Genomic DNA, 15,549 nt, shown 5'->3' with positions numbered 1-15,549 from the left:
TTATTCACAATCTAATATTTTAGAATAAATGTGGTGATCTGATGCTTAAAGAAGTAATTTCAGTTTTAGCTTCTATAAATCTCTATTGTGTGGTTTAAAAAGATTTTCTGATTTTATTTTCTTTCAGCATACTTCTTGACGAAGAAGGTCACATCAAGTTAACAGGTAAAAATACTCATTTTAAAATATTCTCTTCTCAGGGGGGAGGGGGGCATGGGCAATATATGTAACCTTAACACTTGTACCCCCATAATACGCTAAAATAAAAAATAAAATATCAGCATCAGTGCCTCCTGTAAAAAAAATAAATAAATAAATAAATAAAATAAAATAAAAAATAAAATAAAATATTCTCTTCTCTATATCATTTCATTTAAGGTTTATTATGGTACACATATTAAGTAATAAATTGTGTTAAAAACTTGTATTCAGGTTTTTTAATAATTAACATAAACGTTGGAACTCGATATTTAAAATTTACATGTGCAAATTACTGTAGGATATTTATGAATTTAATATTTATTTTGGCAGATTTTGGCCTAAGTAAAGAGTCTATTGACCATGAAAAGAAGGCATATTCTTTTTGTGGAACTGTGGAATATATGGCTCCAGAAGTAGTTAATCGTCGAGGTCATACTCAGAGTGCTGACTGGTGGTCTTTTGGTGTGTTAATGGTAAGGTTTGGGTTTGGGGTTTTTTTGGGGCAAAAGAGATTATTTTGTTTGTTAAATGAGAATCAGAAATAAATGTTCTAAGAGAGAAACTGGTAAATTTATTTTCTGTATGTTATAGTATATGTAATAAATAACCAAGAAAAACTATTACTTGCAGTGTAGAAGAACTATGGAATCCATTAGTTGCTTCCATCTCATCCTAATTTGAAAGGCAAAAATATATTACCTTTGATTTTCTGCTAATAATAACAATCTAAAGCATTAATGATGTTTATTCTTTGGGAGAACCTGGTTCAGAAATCTATTAGTAAGTGACCCTAAAAAATAAAATAAGTTCTTATGAAATTGGCATATCTGTCAAATTGTTCAAATATCTATACTTTAAAATTGCCATATAAAATATGATTAATTTCTGCAATAGCAGTATATAGCTCAGTGGTCTTAGTACTTATCAAGAAGTTCTATAATAAATATGTAGAAATATGAATCACTTGTTTTATTATCTAGCAATTTTAGAAGATTTGGTTATAATTAAGATGGTGCTTCTTTAAATCTTTTGGCCTTAAGATTTTATACTTATTGGCTAAAACTGCTGATTATTTTGCCTTTCTGTAGTTTGAGATGCTCACTGGTACACTACCTTTCCAAGGAAAAGATCGAAAAGAAACAATGACTATGATTCTTAAGTAAGTACTCCCTGATGTAGATGTTTTGTTGAGATTTTAAAATATATGCTTCAAACTAAAAAATGAGATTTTAGAGTGTTGACTGTAGTATAAGAAATTCATCAGTATTACATTTTTTAATATGAACAAGCTACATGGATTTAGAGTACTCATATTATCTTCATGTTAATGGTGAAATACTAAAAGCTTTACCATTGAGATTTGAAATTTAACAAGGATGCCCATTATTCTACTTCTGTCCACATTGTCCTGGAGGTCCTAGCCAGTATGGTAAGGCAAGCAAAAAAGATAAAGTATAAGATTTAAAAAGAAGAGATAAAATTATCATTATTTAGATCACATGACTGTGTCCATAGAAAAATCAGTCATCATATAAATTCTTGGAATTAATTAGAGTTTAGCAAAGTTTGGGTACAAAGTCAATAAACAGCAGTTCAGATACAAAGTCAATAATACAGACCCAGCATTTTAAAGATGTTGGTTCTATAAATCAATAGGAATATAACGTGAGTCACATACATAATTTTGTTTTCTAGTAGCTACATTTAAAAAGTAAAGGGAAACAATTAAAGTTAATTGTAATAATGTTTTATTTAATTTATTTTTTATTTTATTTTATTTTTTTTTTTGAGACAGAGTCTCACTTTGTTGTCCAGGCTAGAGTGAGTGCCGTGGCGTCAGCCTAGCTCACAGCAACCTCAAACTCCTGGGCTTGAGTGATCCTTCTGCCTCAGCCTCCCGAGTAGCTGGGACTACAGGCATGCGCCACCATGCCCGGCTATATTTAACCAAATATATCCAAGATGTTATTTCAACATGTAACCAGTGTTAAAACATGATTAATGAGATATTATAAATTATTTTTTTCATACTCATTTGAAATTCACTGTGTATTTTACACTTATAATTTGGACTGCTCACATTTCAAGTGCTCAGTAGTCATATGTAGCTAGTGGCTACCATACTGGATGACAAAACTATAGTTTCAATACAAATCAAATAAAAATTCTAACAACTTTTTTTTGTGGGACTTGATAAACTGATTCTAATATGATGATACAAAAGACCAAGTAGAGTTAAAACACTGTTGAAGAAGAACAAGATAGGAAGATTTGCTTTGCCAGGGATCAAGTCTTATTGTAATTAGGATAATACAGCACTGAAATAAGTATGGAAAGTAAACCTGTGCGATGGAACAGAGAGCCCAGAAACAGACCTACACATATATGGACACCTAATTTACAACCATTGGGAATTGCAGAGCAGTAGAGAAAGAACAGCCTTTTCTTTTCTTTTTTTTTTTTTTTTTTTTTTTTGAGATAGTCTCACTTTGTTGCCCAGGCTAGAGTGAGTGCCCTGGCATCAACCTAGCTCACAGCAACCTCAAACTCCTGGGCTCAAGTGATCCTGCTGCCTCAGCCTCCCGAGTAGCTGGGACTACAGGCATGCGCCACCATTCCCGGCTAATTTTTTCTATATATATTAGTTGGCCAATTAATTTCTTTCTACTTATAGTAGAGACGGGGTCTCGCTCTTGCTCAGGCTGGTTTCGAACTCCTGACCTTGAGCAATCCTCCCACCTTGGCCTACCAGAGTGCTGGCATTACAAGAGTGAGCCACCGTGCCTGGCCAGAACAGCCTTTTCTTAATAAATCATGCATGAAAAGTTGAATATTTGCATAGAAAAAATAAAACAATCCCTATCTTACATCGTACATAAAAATCATCTCCATTGTGTCTAGAACTTCAATCAATCAATAAGAAAATGTCAACTCAACAAAAACATGGGTGAGAGACTTGGGGATCTCACACAAGAGGATATTCAATGGCCAAAAAATGTATGAAAAGATGCTCAACCTCATTAATCAGAAAATGCAAATTAAAAACACAATGAGGCCAGGGGCAGTGGCTCATGCCTGTAATTCTGGCACTCTGGGAGGCAGAGGCGGGCGGATTGCTCCAGATCAGGAGTTTGAAACCAGCCTGAGCAAAAGCGAGACCCCGTCTCTACTATAAATAGAAAGACATTAATTGGCCAACTAATACATATAGAAAAAATTAGCTGGGCATGGTGGCACATGCCTGTAGTGCCAGCTACTCAGGAGGCTGAGGCAGCAGGATTGCTTAAGCCCAGGAGTTGGAGGTTGCTGTGAGCTAGGCTGGTGCCACGGCACCCACTCTAGCCTGGCCAACAAAGCGAGACTCTGTCTCAAAATAAATAAATAAATAAAACCACAATGAGCTATCACTGTATGCTCACCAGAATGGCTAAAATTAAAAAGACTGACAATACAAAATGTTGGTATGATGTGGAACAGGGGCAACTTTCATACATAGCTGGAAGGAATATAAATGCTTGTATAACTACTTTATAAGGCAGTTTTTGTCATTATCTTTTAAAGACAAATATATGTATACACCCATCTACTTATCCCACTTTTAGGCATGTACCCAATTTATAAGAATCTATTTAATAGATACTCACACATCAAGAAACTACAAAGGTGTTCATAGCAGTATTATTTGTAATAGCCAAAAAGTGGAAACTGGATTGTTAGCAGTAGAATAGATTAATAAATTATGATATATTCATGCAGTCAAATACAGCAGTTGTTGGATTTGCTAATCGGTAAATATTTTAGGCTTTGCAGGCCACACACAGTCTGTGTCACATAATCATCTTTGTTTGTATTTTTTTTCCAATCCTCTAAAAACACAAAACAGTTCTTAACTCAAGAGCTGTACAAAAACAGTCTGAGGCCTTTGGCCCATGGGCGTAGTATGCCATACAGCGAAGAAAATGAACAAACCACAGTTACATGCAACAACTTGGATAAATCTCACAAGAATGTTGAGAAAAGGAAGTTCAGACACAAAAGAATAAATACTGTATGATTCTATTTATAAAGTTTACAAAGCAAGCAAAACTAAAACATAGTTTTTAGGGTCCATATTTAGATGGTAAAAGCCCGAGGCAAAATAAGGAAAGTGGTTACATTGAATGAGGAGTTCTGGCAATGTTATATTTCTTGGCTAGATGACTGTTCACTTTGTGGTAAATCATTGAACTGTGTACTTTGAGTGTTTTCTTTTTGTTTGGGGCTTTTTTTGGCATTTTATGTTATTCTACACAATAAAGTTTTTAAAATATGTGCTACATAAATGAATGTTCACTGAACTTTCATTACTGAACCTTTATCGCTTAACTACTTTGGTCCCTTCCTTTCAGCTAACAAACACTTCCAGTGTTGAAAAAACCAAACCCTTTCTTTGACCTGGCCTTCCTTTCAAGTCACTACACCATCTTCCTGCATCCTTTCAACACAAAGCCTCTTTAAAGAGTAGTCTATGCTTTCTGTTACTACTTTTTTGGCTTCTTTTATTGCACAGCCTGTTTGTCATTCATCCCCACCACTCTACTGAAACTGCTCTCATTATAGTTATCTGTAGTCTTCTGGTTGCTAAAACCAGTGGCAGGTTGTCAGAAAAGTGACTCCTTACCATTCATTTACACAATTCATTTAACGGATGATCAAGTTCTTGCTATGCATACTTGGGATGCAGTGTGAATAAGACTTAGAAGAATTTCAGTGGTCTCACAGTGGTTACATTCTAGTGGGAGAGAGAAGGAATTAATATTTAAACAAATATAATAAATTCACATAGTAACAGGACCTATACAGATAATAAATGAAGGTACTGTGTTCTAATAGTGACCCCTTAATGTGTGAGGGAAGGGGCAGGGGAAAGGAGCTGTTTTAGGTAGAACAACTAAGGAAGGTCTCTGAGAAATATTTGACATTGTTGGCCATTCTCTCCCTCCTTAGTTTTTCCTACTCTCATCTACTCTGCCTCTCTAGCCATTCCGCTTTTGGTCTCTTTTGCTTGACCATTTCTTTCTGCCTGTTTTTCTTTTTTTTTTTTTTTTTTTTTTTTGAGACAGAGTCTTGCTTCTTGACCAGGCTAGAGTGAGTGCCGTGGCGTCAGCCTAGCTCACAGCAACCTCAATCTCCTGGGCTCAAGCAATCCTCCTGCCTCAGCCTCCCGAGTAGCTGGGACTACAGGCATGCGCCACCATGCCCGGCTAATTTTTTCTATATATATTAGTTGGCCAATTAATTTCTTTCTATTTATAGTAGAGACGGGGGTCTCACTCTTGCTCAGGCTGGTTTCGAACTCCTGACCTCGAGCAATCCGCCCACCTCAGCCTCCCAGAGTGCTAGGATTACAGGCGTGAGCCACCGCGTCCGGCTTGTTTTTTTTTTTTTTTAATTATAAATCTAAATTCTCAGAAATAGAATAATACAATGAAGACACATACTGCCATCACCCAGATTTAAGAGTCATCAAGATTTTGCCATATTTGCTTTGTTTATCACTTTTTTCCTTTTTCTTTTTTACTGAAACACGTTAAGCATTCCAGACATGTCATTTCTCACCTACTTAATTCAGTTTGCCTTGCTAAAAATATGGATATTTTCTTACATAACCACATCTAATAAAACCAGTAATAATGCTTAGGTATCATCTAATACCAATCCTTAGCCAAATTTTTCAGATTTTCTCTAAAACTATGTCTTTACAGTTGGATCCAAATCAAGTCTACACACTCCATTTGCTTGTATTTCTTAAGCTTCTATTAATCTAGACCAGTCTACCCCTGTTTTTCCCCCTGCCATTTACCTGTAGAAAACAGGTCAGTTTTCTAGAATTCTGCTTTCTGAATTTATCTTGTCAAAGGAAGAGATCACCTCTCAATATCTGGATCAGGTGGAAGCATAAAGTTGATTTTATTGCTTACCATGGTAAAGGAGAGAGATGCTGATTCAGTAGAGTCTGTCTAATCAGAGTAGACCACTGATCTTGCACAGAGTTTTGGGGAATGGTGGAGTTCAACAACTGGCAGGTTTTCAGGTTCATAAGTGGGGTTGACATCATTATGAATGTGATTATTTGGGTGGGACTGTTGATCATTTGGTACTCAGGTATGTTTATTGGATTGAGTCCATTCCTGTTTGGCTAATTATCAGAGACAAATAGCAGTTACTGAATGGTTGGTTTGCAAAAGTATTCACCAGGCAAGTTGTCATTGACCAGTTGAATGGATTTAAAACCAACTGAAAGGATTTAAGATCAATTCTGGTGCTTCTCTTGTTACCATAGTTACATAACAATTATTCTTTTCCTAGAAGTGTGGAAACTTGTTTATTTTCTTTGTGTTATTAACTTGCTCCCCGTTCAATTTTTGGCTCTACTTTTTTGGCAAGATTATTTTGTAGCTTGTACTGTGTGCTCCCTATTATATTATACCAGGAGCCTTGGTTTCCCCCACTTTAAGTGATAAGTTTCAGTGGTTGCAGCTGATTTCTCCATTGTACATTCCCTGTCAGGCTTTGATCTAATGGTTTCATCCATTGATAATCATTACTTGAAAAAATTATTTTATAAGGAATTCAAAAATGGTGATTTTCTGTTACTATTATTCCTTCCTCATTTATTAGCTGTTATTTTCTGAAACAGTGAACTTTCCCTCAGCAACTAGGGCCAATTACTTGAAATAAGGCTCATCCAAGAAAGACAGAATAAATACTTAATTCTTTTCTTAATTGTTTCCAATTGTCAGAGCCCTAGTTACTTCCAGTGGGGGCGGTGTCCAATGACTTGAGTTTTTATGTTAGTTTTAAATTTACTTTTTCTTGTTTTACTTTAAAGAACTCGTGGGATTTGGTAATCAGTGTGATTCAGCTAATTCCATTCATTATTTTTAATGCCCAAATTATTCTTTTTCTGACAACCTTTTAAATGCTCTTCTACCTAGAAGAGCATTTAAAGCTCTGATAGGCTTTTCTTCCTCTCTACACTCAATTTCTTGACTGATCTTAGTCTTTCCTATAACTACTCAACATTTTAATTACTCCCAAATCACTCTTTCTTACATGAATTTACCAGGCATTAGACCTGTATTTCCATTTACTCACCTGCCTGGCTCTCCCAAAACATATCTCATACATGAGACTTTAGACTAACTTTATCTCTATTTGTTGTTCTTATCCTCTTCTTATATTTCCAATTAGCAGCATTTCCATGTACCCTCTTTCCAAGCCAGAAACCTAGAAATCATTCTTGATTTCTTCCACTCTCTCTTGCATAACCAAGTATTCCCCAAATTTTGTCTCAGAACTATTTCACTGTTCAGCCCTTACTCTGAATTGTACTGTTTACAGTGCTCAGGCCATGGTGATGTCTTACGCACACTTTGGGGCCATGCTCCTACATAGAATGCCTACCACCTCTTTCACTCCACATTATTGTCTACTACCCTTGGAGTTACCTTCTGGAAAATAAATCTGGTCATGTTAGTCCACTGTTTCAAGACCTATGCTACATCCCTGTTACTTAATATAGCAGTATTTCTTCAGTTTTGTTCAACAGAATCCTAATTGTACAAGATGTTATAGATATTCTCTGAAAAAGAGGTGCTGGAAACAAATGTTTAGAAAATACTGACTTCTTTACTCTAGATTTCTCTGCCTTTTATATGCAGTATATTTTATTCTGTGTCCAAAAAGTAAGTAGATAGCATTCTACAAATTTATTTGGCCATGAAATATTTTTTATTGTTCTTGTTAAGTATCTAGAGTGATTAATGTTATTCAGTAAAATTTGAGGGAGCACTGGCCAAATAATTTAGCCTTTAGATAGAATTTAAGGCCTTTCACAATCCCCCATGTTAAATTAGATGGGATTAAATTACTGTTCCCTTAGCACTCTTTGCATATGTCCTTCCGAATTTGTCTCCTAATGTACTAGGATATCTATGTCCATCTTCCCCACTGACCATGGGGAGCTATCTTTATCTCAATATCCTCAGCACTTAGCAGTGTCTGGCACATAGGAGTTCAGTAACAACTCACTGAATAATAAATGGATCTATTTCTGAAATAGAAATTTCTCTGCTAGCCATTTTCCCCAGCTCTATTATTATTGTCATACTTACAGGATCACTGGTTTCTTTAATTTGTAGGTTTGGAAAAAGAATAAAATTATATATTAGAGCTGAAACAGACCTTCAAGCTCACCCAGGCCAGTGGTTTTCAGACTGTGTGCCACGGAGTCTTTGATATTCCACAAACCTCTTTCCCACCCATTCCCCTTCCCTGCAGTTAAAGGGAATGGGAAGGAAAAAGTAGCATGTGAAGCACATGTTCTCTTAACAGTTTTAAATGTTGAGTTTCTTAAATTCCTTTTGAGAAAGGGTTCCAAAGTTACAGTTTGGGAGCCATTGGTCTAGCATCCAATCCCCTTGTTTATGAAAAAGTGGTAACAGTCCCAAAGGGGTTGACTTTCACAAGGTCTCAAAGTTCTTAGTAACAGAGCCAGAACTAAGATTCAGAGGATCTTACTCTCACACTAGTGTTCTTGAAAAATTCTGAAAAACAAAAAAGGTCATTAGAAGATTATGGACTAAAATTCAATTATGCATTCACACAAAAATCTATACATGAATGTTCACAGTAGTTTGGTCACCATAGCCCGAAACTAGACACAATCCAGATGTCCTCAACAGATTAATAGATATGCAAATTTTGGCACATCCATGCAGGAGCCCATACATGTGATAAGATGGCATAGAACTAAACACACAAATAAGTGCAAGTAAAACCACAGCCATCTAAATGAGATCAGTGGATTGTCTCAATGTCAACATCCTTGTTGTGATATTGTATTATAGTTTACCAAGATGTTACCATTGGGAGGAAACTAGGTAAATGGCATAGGGGATCTCTATTATGTCTTACAACTGAATGTGAATCTACAAGTATCCCAAAATAAAAAAAATTAATTAAAAAAAATTAAAAATAAAAGTACAGATGCCTCCAAAAAATAAAATATTATTATGTGATTTATTGTTTAGAGCCAAACTTGGGATGCCACAGTTTTTGAGTCCTGAAGCCCAGAGTCTTTTACGAATGCTTTTCAAACGAAATCCTGCAAACAGATTAGGTAAAAAAAAAATTTAATTAATTTGTCTTCTTGTGTGTGTTTGTTGGTGTTTGGTTTTTTTTTGGGGGGGGTGGATATTTGTTTTTGTGGTGGCATTATTAAATATTTTGACAAGTATTAAAAGCAAAGACTAAACAATATATATACATTTCACTTGAAATAAAATTATCAATCAATTTTTGATAGGTGCAGGACCAGATGGAGTTGAAGAAATCAAAAGACATTCATTTTTCTCAACAATAGACTGGAATGTAAGTAAAGAATGGAAACTTACTTGAAATATACTTTTATAATTAACCCATGTCTAAGTCTTTTTTTTTTTTTTTTGTCCTCCAGAAACTGTATAGAAGAGAAATTCATCCACCTTTTAAACCTGCAACTGGCAGGCCTGAAGATACATTCTATTTTGATCCTGAGTTTACTGCAAAAACTCCCAAAGGTAAGGAGAAAATGTGAAACTCTAAATATATAAGACAATGGGTGTATTCTTTTTCTTGTTCAATCAGAAAATCTTTTTCAGGATAACTCTTTATGTTATCCTCTAATCTCCTGAATTTGCTATAGCTCGACTTGTATCTCCCTCCCAACAAGGAGGCATAACGTTGTTAGGTTATCACTTAGGGCTGTACTATCCCATGTGTGGCTAATGAAATTTTAATTAATTAAAATTAAAGATTTAGTTTCTCAGTCACATGAGGCATATTTCAAATACTCAGTAGTTGTATGTAGCTAGTGCTATCATACTAGACAGCACAGGTAAAGAAAATTTCCATCATTCCGGGAAGTTCTTTGGGACAGTGCTAATTTCAAATACCATTATCCCAGTAATTCATGGATTTATTGTATTCTTCAAATGAATTAGCCATTTTCTAGCTCTGAGGGACTAGGATGTTAGAGTTGTGGTGGCAGTGAGTGATCAGGACAGATCTGATACAGTGACTCACTGAAGTAGCCTAAACAGCCAAGAGGTATATACTGAGTACTAGAGAAGTAGAATTCCAGAATAAGTGAGAAAAATCATAATGTCAACATTTATTCCTTAATTACCTTTCAAAGGAATCTTCTTAGTAATTTCTTATTCTTTTCAGATTCACCTGGCATTCCACCTAGTGCTAATGCACATCAGCTTTTTCGGGGGTTTAGTTTTGTTGCTATTACCTCAGATGATGAAAGCCAAGCTATGCAGACAGTTGGTGTACATTCAATTGTTCAGGTGAGTGGATGTCTAAATAATTTTAAATTTGAAATGTTTTAAGATACAGTTCATTATGGGAATAATTAGATTTTTTTCTACTGACTTGAAGCAGCTTAAAATACATTTTATATCATTAATGTTACTCTTAGAAATTTCTTCCATATGTCATTGAAAAGGTTATAAGAACCAAAATCCTGGATACCTGTGTGACTTGAAAGTAGAATTCTAGGAGAGTTGAGACAAACATCACTGTCTTGTCTCTCTTCTTTCCTGTGCCTCAAAATGTTTATCATGCCTAGTTTGTTTCATCTCCTGCCTCTCTCAGGTCAGCTATGATGAAATGAGGTCTCCTGGTTCCTTGATGCCTTAGAACAAGAATTAGCAGACTCTCTGTAAAAAGTCAGATAATGAATATTTGAGGCTTTATGTGCTATATGATCTCTGTCACAATTACTCAACTCTGCTGTTGCAACACAAAAGCAGCCTTAGATAATACATAAACAAATGGCTGTGTCCAGTAATACTTTTTACAAAAACAGGTTTGGCTTACAGGCCATAGTGTGGCAACCTCTGCCTTAGAAAGATATAAGAAATAAAAATAAACTCAAATCTTAAGTTTTCCATGTTTTGTGTTCTTGTTCTTCTGGAGCCCCTTTCGTCATTAGGAAGAAATGGTTATGGGTACTGCCTTAGGGTGCCCCCTACCTCTTTATCCCGTCTGCTCATCAGAGTTGGAGAAAAAGTAGGTAAAAGCCATAGAAGAAGCAGGTTTCTATGGGGGTGTGGGTATATGTTTGTAACAGGAGATTGGACTGGTAAATTAAATATTGTTAGAGGAACACAAGTAGTAAAAACCATTGGATTTCTTTCTTCTCATACTAATATCATAGAAAGATAAATTTAATTCATATTTGTAATTATAGAGGAAACTAAATATATCTTTTGAAGCAGTGAATTGTTTTTAGGGTATCATTAATGCTTGAATTTGCTTGATGATTAAGTTGCTTTTGCTCTAAAGTTTTTTTTCATGAGTCAATCATCTTGCTTTCCACTTTCTAGAAAGCCAATTTAAACTCTGATTTTCAAACAAAGTTTGTGTTGAAAAAGACTGTCCCTTTTACTATGCAAGCACATGAATGTATGGCAAGTTTTTAAACTATAAATTCTGTGCTTAACGTAGAAACTACAAACTTACTAACAGAATTCAAGTTTTAACCCCTTCCAAGCTCATAGGCATGGCGATCTCATATCAGTATACCCAGGGGCAACACAACTTACCTCAGCCTGTTTATAGAACCAGTAATTTTCTCTTCATCATCTATCATATGTTATTACTCCCTAACCCTTGAACAGCTTCTTTAGCAGAAGTTGTATAAAGCTGTGACTTGAGGGTGAAGAAAGGAGGGCATGGCTACTAAAAGTCCAAAATGATAACAGATAATGCTTGCAATGTATACATTGTTTTTATTTAATCTTCACCATTACCCGCTGAGAAAACACAGGCTCAAAGTTACATGGCCTGTAAGTAGTGCATCTGAGACAAGAATCCAGATGTTCTAATACTGAAATCCTCCTAAATCTTTTCCTTCTATACCAGAGGTTTCCAATTACTCCTCATTTGCAAAGGTGCTTCAAAAACCTATAGCTGGTTGGGGAGTGGAATGGGGCTAAATCACAAAGTTATAGGTTCTTTAGCAAATAGCTCTGCTTTTTCTGTTATACATATTCAGTTCATATTGTTAACATAAGCTTTTTTGAAAGGCATATTTCTCACTGCACATTTTATTGCAAACACTTCTAAAATATGTACTTGTAGAAGAATAGGTGCTATAAAAACTCATTTTTATTCTTGCTGATATTCATTTATATTTGTAGTTAACATCAACAATGCATGCTGAGTAACAGATTCCCCTATTATGAAATGCACTAAAGGCATTACAGAACTCTTCATCAATTTATAATTTTGTTTGTAGCAGTTGCACAGGAACAGTATTCAGTTTACTGATGGATATGAAGTAAAAGAAGATATTGGAGTTGGCTCCTACTCTGTTTGCAAGAGATGTATACATAAAGCCACAAACATGGAGTTTGCAGTGAAGGTAAATATTTTTAAATTTAAAATGCAGCTTGAACAGTTCTTATTCATGCATGTGAGTACCAGATAAAAATTACATTCTTTGGTAAAAAAAATGTCTTTAATTATAAAAAGTTAAGGTAAATTTAAATATCTGGCTAGTTATCTTCAGAGATCTTAATCTAGAACCATGGATTTCCCTGGGAGTTCAAAGTAAGATCCAGTTTGTCTAGGGCAGTACCAGTTTGCACTTCACATGATTTTTAAAGCACCCCTTTTACTCTCGAAAGTCCCCATTTTATGATCAGGACGTCAGGAAATTCCTTAAAATTGTGTGCCAAGATTTGTATGTTTACCTTTTTTCTGGCAAAAAATGTTCATACCTTTCTTCACATCTAAAAGGATCTGGGAACCAATAAAAGAACAAAAACTCATAAAAATTTACCATTAGCTGTTTTAATTTCATCAGATATTCTAAGACTTTCCTAAGCCAAAAAGAAGGCACGTCACTCTGTGATAAAGTTTGAATTTCAAACCTTCAGTTATAAGTAAACAAATACTATATTGAAGTCCCTGCCTTTTCACTTCTTGGAATAAAAACCTATGCTCTCTAATCTCAGGCAATTCAAGTAACATCTAAAGGTTTCAACTTATCTTGAGCCTTAGAATTAGGTAATAAATATGGGCAGCTCTTGTTTAGCTAGTGAGAGAATTGCATTAAGTATTATCACTATTCTATACTTGGATGTAATTGCTTTAAAAAGTCATCAGTGTCTGTAGGGCTTTCTGTTAGATACAAGGATGAACCATGGCAATAAATTTAATTTGCTATTCTCCTATTCATTGCTCTTATTAAAATCTGGGATACATAGACATTTTCAAATTGCTTACATAAAAGGAGAAAAAAGGAATAATGTATTTGGTGGGCAGTTTAAGGATGTATCTTGCCTCCATAAACACATCAAAAAACCCCAGAAATGTCCTGAAGCCCCCTTTGAATTACAGGAACCAGAAACAGTATGCCCAAAGCCTTGAGAATATCTCTAAGGTTATTTGTTGATTCTTGTGACTTAAATTATAATCATAAAACCAATCTCAACACAAGCACAAGTCCACAAGCACAAGTATAGATATAATATAAGCTGGGCTCAGATTAACAGATCAATGTTGTCGAAAATAACACCTCCCAGTGTATTCTGGTTTTCAGAAGACTAGTCCCAAATCATCTCTAGAATTGGCATGTCTATTCCATATACGTCTCCTCTAAATTATCCTTTTGCCTAATTCCACACTATCATTTGCAGTTGATTACAGTGAGCACCTATATATTTGTCTTTCCTGTTCTCCAAATATAGAACTGCTTTACAACTACAGTCAACTTGTTGAACAAGGGGCACTTGACCCCATGCAGTCAAATCCACATATAAAGTTTTGATTCCCCAAACACTCAACTACTAATAGCCTACTGTTGACCAGAAACCTTACTGGTAACATAACACATATTTTGTATGTTATATGTATTTTATACTGTATTCTTACAATAAAGTAAGGTAGAGAAAAGAAAATGTTATTAAGAAAATCTTAAGGGAGAGAACATATATTTACTGTTCATTAAGTGGAATTGAATCATCATAAAGGTCTTCAGCCTCATCATCCTCACATTGAGTAGGCTGAGGAGGAGGGAGAGGAGGGATTGGTCTTGCTATCTCACAGATGGCAGAAGTGGAAGAAAGTCCATGTATAAGTGGACCTGTGCAGTTCAAACCCATGTTGTTAAAGGATCAACTGTAAATCCATTTCAGATAGAAGATTGAGCTCATACTGAGAGTTCTAACCTCTTTCCTAGGTTGCTAGAGTGTTTGGATATTTATTGCAATACATTAATTAGTAAGTTGTTTTAAAATTGAATATACAAAGGCCAGCAAATTTGTTTCAGACCACCTTTTGAATGAATTGAAAGCAAAATTTGTCTTTTAAATATAATATTACTTTAACAGATTAAATATTAAGAGAACTATCTTTAAGAAGCAGCTGACATAAAAGGGTTAGAAAGCTACATTGGTATTTTAAAGGGCTTTATTATAATAATTAAACTTAATTCCAGCCAACTAAAATTCTTAGTGTGGCTTTCTGTGTAGCTTTCTGCCTAGCTTCAAAATAAACACGTTCTACTTAACTGGTAATTAATTTTTGTAAGTAGCTTGCAACTAATGGGATATTCCATTGAAGCATTTTATTAAAAGAAGTCAGATGCCAGTGGTGGTGTTATAGATACATTTAGCTCTTAATTTTCTCTATTGATAGGGGTTAGAAGTTGACTGAGTTCCCAAATGTTTAAGACATGCACAGATGGAAATATGTTAACTGTGTTCTTGGTATCTTTTCTCAAGGCTTTTGAATTTTTAATAAGTCCTAAACTTACTACAAACTTACATTGGAGAGACCTGGTGGGAATGTGACTCATGGCTTAGAATTTACAGCCTTGCTATCTATATCAAGACTGGCTCTGGCTGGGCGCAGTGGTTCACATCTGTAATCTTAGCACTCTGGGAGGCCGAGGTGGGAGGATCACTTGAGCTCAGGAGATCAAGACCAGCCTGAGCAAGAGTGAGACCCCCATCTCTACTAAAAATAGAAAAAATTAGCCTGATATAGTGGCATATGTCTGTAGTCCCAGCTACCGGGGAAGCTGAGGCATGAGGATCGCTTGAGCACAGGAGTTTGAGGTTGCTGTGAGCTAGGCTGATGCCATGACACTCTAGCCCTAGCAACAGAGCAAGACTCTGTGTCAGAAAAAAAAAAAAAAAGACTGGCTCTCTAATTAAATAGTCTGGCCAAGTAGTTGAATAAAACTGATTGATAGGGGGGGAAATGGGCATTTATTGAAACCTTAAAATCTGTACCCCCATAATATGC

The 15,549-nt window shown here is 35.3% G+C and overlaps 1 protein-coding gene across 7 annotated transcripts in view; it reads left to right on the top strand.

Annotated features, from left to right (window-relative positions):
• The window catches only part of RPS6KA3 (ribosomal protein S6 kinase A3), a 103,911-nt gene that overhangs the window by 70,682 nt on the left and 17,680 nt on the right, over positions 1-15,549 (top strand). For all 7 annotated transcript variants that reach the window (XM_012784631.3, XM_012784637.3, XM_012784633.3 and 4 more), the window contains 8 exons: positions 128-165; positions 532-674; positions 1,290-1,360; positions 9,276-9,364; positions 9,551-9,615; positions 9,701-9,803; positions 10,453-10,577; positions 12,533-12,658. In XM_012784631.3, the coding sequence (XP_012640085.1) occupies positions 128-165; positions 532-674; positions 1,290-1,360; positions 9,276-9,364; positions 9,551-9,615; positions 9,701-9,803; positions 10,453-10,577; positions 12,533-12,658 (760 nt within the window). The remainder of the gene's footprint in view (positions 1-127; positions 166-531; positions 675-1,289; positions 1,361-9,275; positions 9,365-9,550; positions 9,616-9,700; positions 9,804-10,452; positions 10,578-12,532; positions 12,659-15,549) is intronic.

Source organism: Microcebus murinus, chromosome X, assembly GCF_040939455.1.
Source record: "Microcebus murinus isolate Inina chromosome X, M.murinus_Inina_mat1.0, whole genome shotgun sequence".
Taxonomy (NCBI): Eukaryota; Metazoa; Chordata; class Mammalia; order Primates; family Cheirogaleidae; genus Microcebus; species Microcebus murinus.
Note: the sequence above shows the minus strand (reverse complement) of the source record. Positions and strands in the feature narration are given on the sequence as shown.